Below are 3276 nucleotides of genomic sequence, written 5' to 3' on the forward strand. Positions count from 1 at the left end.
ATGATATGTCAGAGAACCACATCGGCTGTTATTTCTATCTTTACTCAACGCAGTTACACAGCAGACGTTTATTTAGATGATTTTTACGGCGCGGAACATCCCGATAGAGCATTCAACGCCTTTCACTAGCTTCAGTCATTATTCGATAGCCTAGGCTTGCAAGCTTCGCCTGAGAAAGACTGCCCTCCAGCTACGAAAATGATCTGCCTGGGCATCGAAGTCGACACGACCACTTTTTGTCTTCGCGTGCCGCGCGAGCGTCTTGATGATTTGTCCCTCGAACTGACACATTGGCAAACTCGGGACTCTTATTGTCGCAAAGACTTGAAATCTCTTCTCGGAAAATTGTCTTTTGTGACAGCATGTGTCAATTCAGGTCGTATTTTCATGTCACGGTTGTTAAACAATTTACGTACATTTCCATCTGCACAACGCAAGGCGGTAGTTTCAAATGACATGAAATTGGACATTGCCTGGTGGCTTACGTTTCTTCCTCTGTACAATGGTGTTTCCTTCATCAAGCCAGCTTCTTGGTCTTTTGAGGATTTACATTTCTCCACGGACTCTTGTCTTCATGGCGGTGGGGCTACATGTCTCGACCAATGTTTCTTCGTCACTCTTCCTACGAACATCGTTCAGGAAGCGGAGCATATCACTGCCTTAGAGTTATTTGTTTTGGTGCTCGCCGTTCGAGTGTGGGCGCCTACTCTCGCTCGCTGGCGTTTTCTCATCTCCTGTGATAATGAAGCCGCGGTCACAGTCATTAACTCTGGCGTCACACGCGACTGTTTTATGCAACGTTGTTTGCGTCAGCTTTGGTTTACAGTCTCTTTACACGATTTCGAGATTCGTGCATCCTTTATTCCAGGCGACCACAACACCTTGGCGGACGCTCTAAGCAGATGGCAACTTAACTCCAAGTCTCAGCGTGACTTTTATTTTATTGTAGTAAGCTAGGAATTCAGTATTCTTTTATCGAGGTGCCAGAACACCTTTTACGCTTTCAAGTATCGTAGTTCTCTTCTCCCTTTTAGTAGCTTCATAAGTACTTATTTTCACTTTCTTTCTATCTATTATAGGCCATTATCTCAGGATCCTGGTCATCGACCAGCTAAGAGATGAGCTTAAATCTCAGGCCTATGCCGCAACTACTCAGAAGAATATGAAATCGCATCTTGCTTCTTATCTTCGTTTTTGCGATAATTTTCATTTTCGTTCATTTCCTTTGGACGCTAATATCGTGTCTCGTTATGTAGCTTATCTTGCTTATGTTGGTCGCCAGTTCGGCACTATCCAGAACCATATTTCTAGTCTGAAACATTTTCATCAATTGTACGGTTTCGCTCTGGGCTGGGACCAGAATTATGTTTTTAAGCTTATCATCAGGGGAACTAAGCGTTTTCTCGGTATGCAACTAAACAGGAAACAAGCCATTACTCCGTTTATGTTGCATCGCATGGCGCTTTTCTTTGATTTACGTCTCCCATTACATGCCGCCATGTGGGCGCTTTTTCTTGTTGCTTTCTTTTCGTTTTTACGTAAATCTAATCTAGTCGTTGACAGCCTACGCAGTATTTCGTCCCCTAAGGTTGTCCGTCGCGGTCAACTTATTTTTAAAGAGCACACGGCATATTTGCACATTTTTGAAACAAAAACAATTCAGTTCGCTCAGCGTTCTCTAAGCATTCCCTTGCCAGTTATTCCTGGTTCAAAGCTTTGTCCAGTCACTGCTTTAGGAACGCATCTTGAGTTGAACCAGGTGCCCGCTAGTGCTCCACTTTTTTCAGTGCGCGACAGTTCTTCGGCGTCCTGTCAGCCTATCACTTATTCACAGTTTTCGCGTTTTCTTGCTAGGTCTATCCAGGCAATCGGGGCAGATCCTAGTGCATTTTCTCCTCATAGTTTTCGGCGTGGGGGTGCTACTTTTGCCTTCGATTGCGGACTCCCCGCAGAATTTATTAAATTACAAGGGGACTGGCATAGCGACGCTTATTTAGTTTATCTCGAAATGACCGATAACCAGAAACGAGCCGCCGTAGATGCAATGGCCCAGAACTTACAGGGCTTTGGTCTCTAGCTAGTTTTTTCTATATATATGTATTTTTATTTTTTTTTCTTTTATTCTTTAACTTCCTTCAATTTCATAGACACAGACAATCTAGTTTGGGTTTGGGTGTCGGAGTTTTATTTCGTCTCTTGATCTCAGTGTAACAATAAAGCTCCGAATTTATTCCCAAACTCTGGTCGTCTGTGTTTCAATGTAAACAATTGTGTTAATCATTACCTAAGTGATGATAGTTAATTGTTGATTGATGTAACAGCGCGTTGTTAAGCGAGTTATTTAGAATCGTATGTCAGTTGTAATCTCTTGTCGATCTGTTCGAACCGTTTTTTGGTTCACCCTAATTCCCTCCCACCCTTAAGGTGTCGGAGTTTTATTTCGTCTCTTGATCTCAGTGTAACAATAAAGCTCCGAATTTATTCCCAAACTCTGGTCGTCTGTGTTTCAATGTAAACAATTTACCACATTTATCAAATGTCTGTCATGTTCACTTGCCTAGATGTTTAACATTGCGTAGCTTATCCACCACCTACATGTGGCCCAGTTAAATCTGTAGTTCAATAAGCCGCAATTGGGACCAATCAGAATATTTAAAAAGACAGCATTTCACCCAAGTAACAGACAGAGTTCTTTTTTTTTTTGTTTGTATTTACATGGATTTTCAATCTTGTAGAAAACACAGAAGACCCTGGCATTTGCCAAGATTTGGACTCTAATGGATTAGATCAAGGTAATCTCTTGGGTCAGTTTAAAGACTCTAAGTGTAACCATGATGTTTGACAGGTACTTTTTTCCTGAGGAGAAATCCCATATGGAAAGGTCGAGGATGCTTGGCGTCCCCTGAGGTATTACTACTTGACCATGGCCCAGAATGCCATTGTCTTTCGCCAAATGTACTTACAGTTCTCAGATTATTAACCCGCGGCATAACAATTTGCATGTCTAGAACTAGTTGGCGGTGATTGGTCAACGATTTAGCTTTGGGAATACTTGAGTCTCTTCGCAGATTTGAGGTGCTGTCAATGAAATGGTTGAATGTGTAAAATAAATCCCAAGGTGCAATACAGTTAACAACAGCCCACTAATTAAAGGGGGGCCACATTCTTCACGAAGTGTTTTGCAAATCCGTGTGCAGCGACATCTTTATTTGACTCAGAGGCTAACCAACTCCCGTTGGTAGAAATGTTTTCTGAATTATCGAAATAGTTCCACGT

At 42.2% G+C, this 3276-nt stretch overlaps 1 protein-coding gene across 1 annotated transcript; it reads left to right on the forward strand.

The window, feature by feature from the left end:
• The first annotated feature begins 1141 nt into the window (after positions 1-1141).
• On the forward strand, positions 1142-2501 carry LOC145495786 (uncharacterized). Its single transcript, XM_081475376.1, has one exon. It carries the CDS (start codon positions 1163-1165, stop codon positions 2075-2077), a length of 915 nt encoding a protein of 304 aa, XP_081331502.1. The 5' UTR covers positions 1142-1162; the 3' UTR covers positions 2078-2501.
• Positions 2502-3276: the final 775 nt, after the last annotated feature.

This window comes from Orbicella franksi, chromosome 8 (genome assembly GCF_964199315.1).
Source record: "Orbicella franksi chromosome 8, jaOrbFran1.1, whole genome shotgun sequence".
Lineage (NCBI taxonomy): Eukaryota > Metazoa > Cnidaria > Anthozoa > Scleractinia > Merulinidae > Orbicella > Orbicella franksi.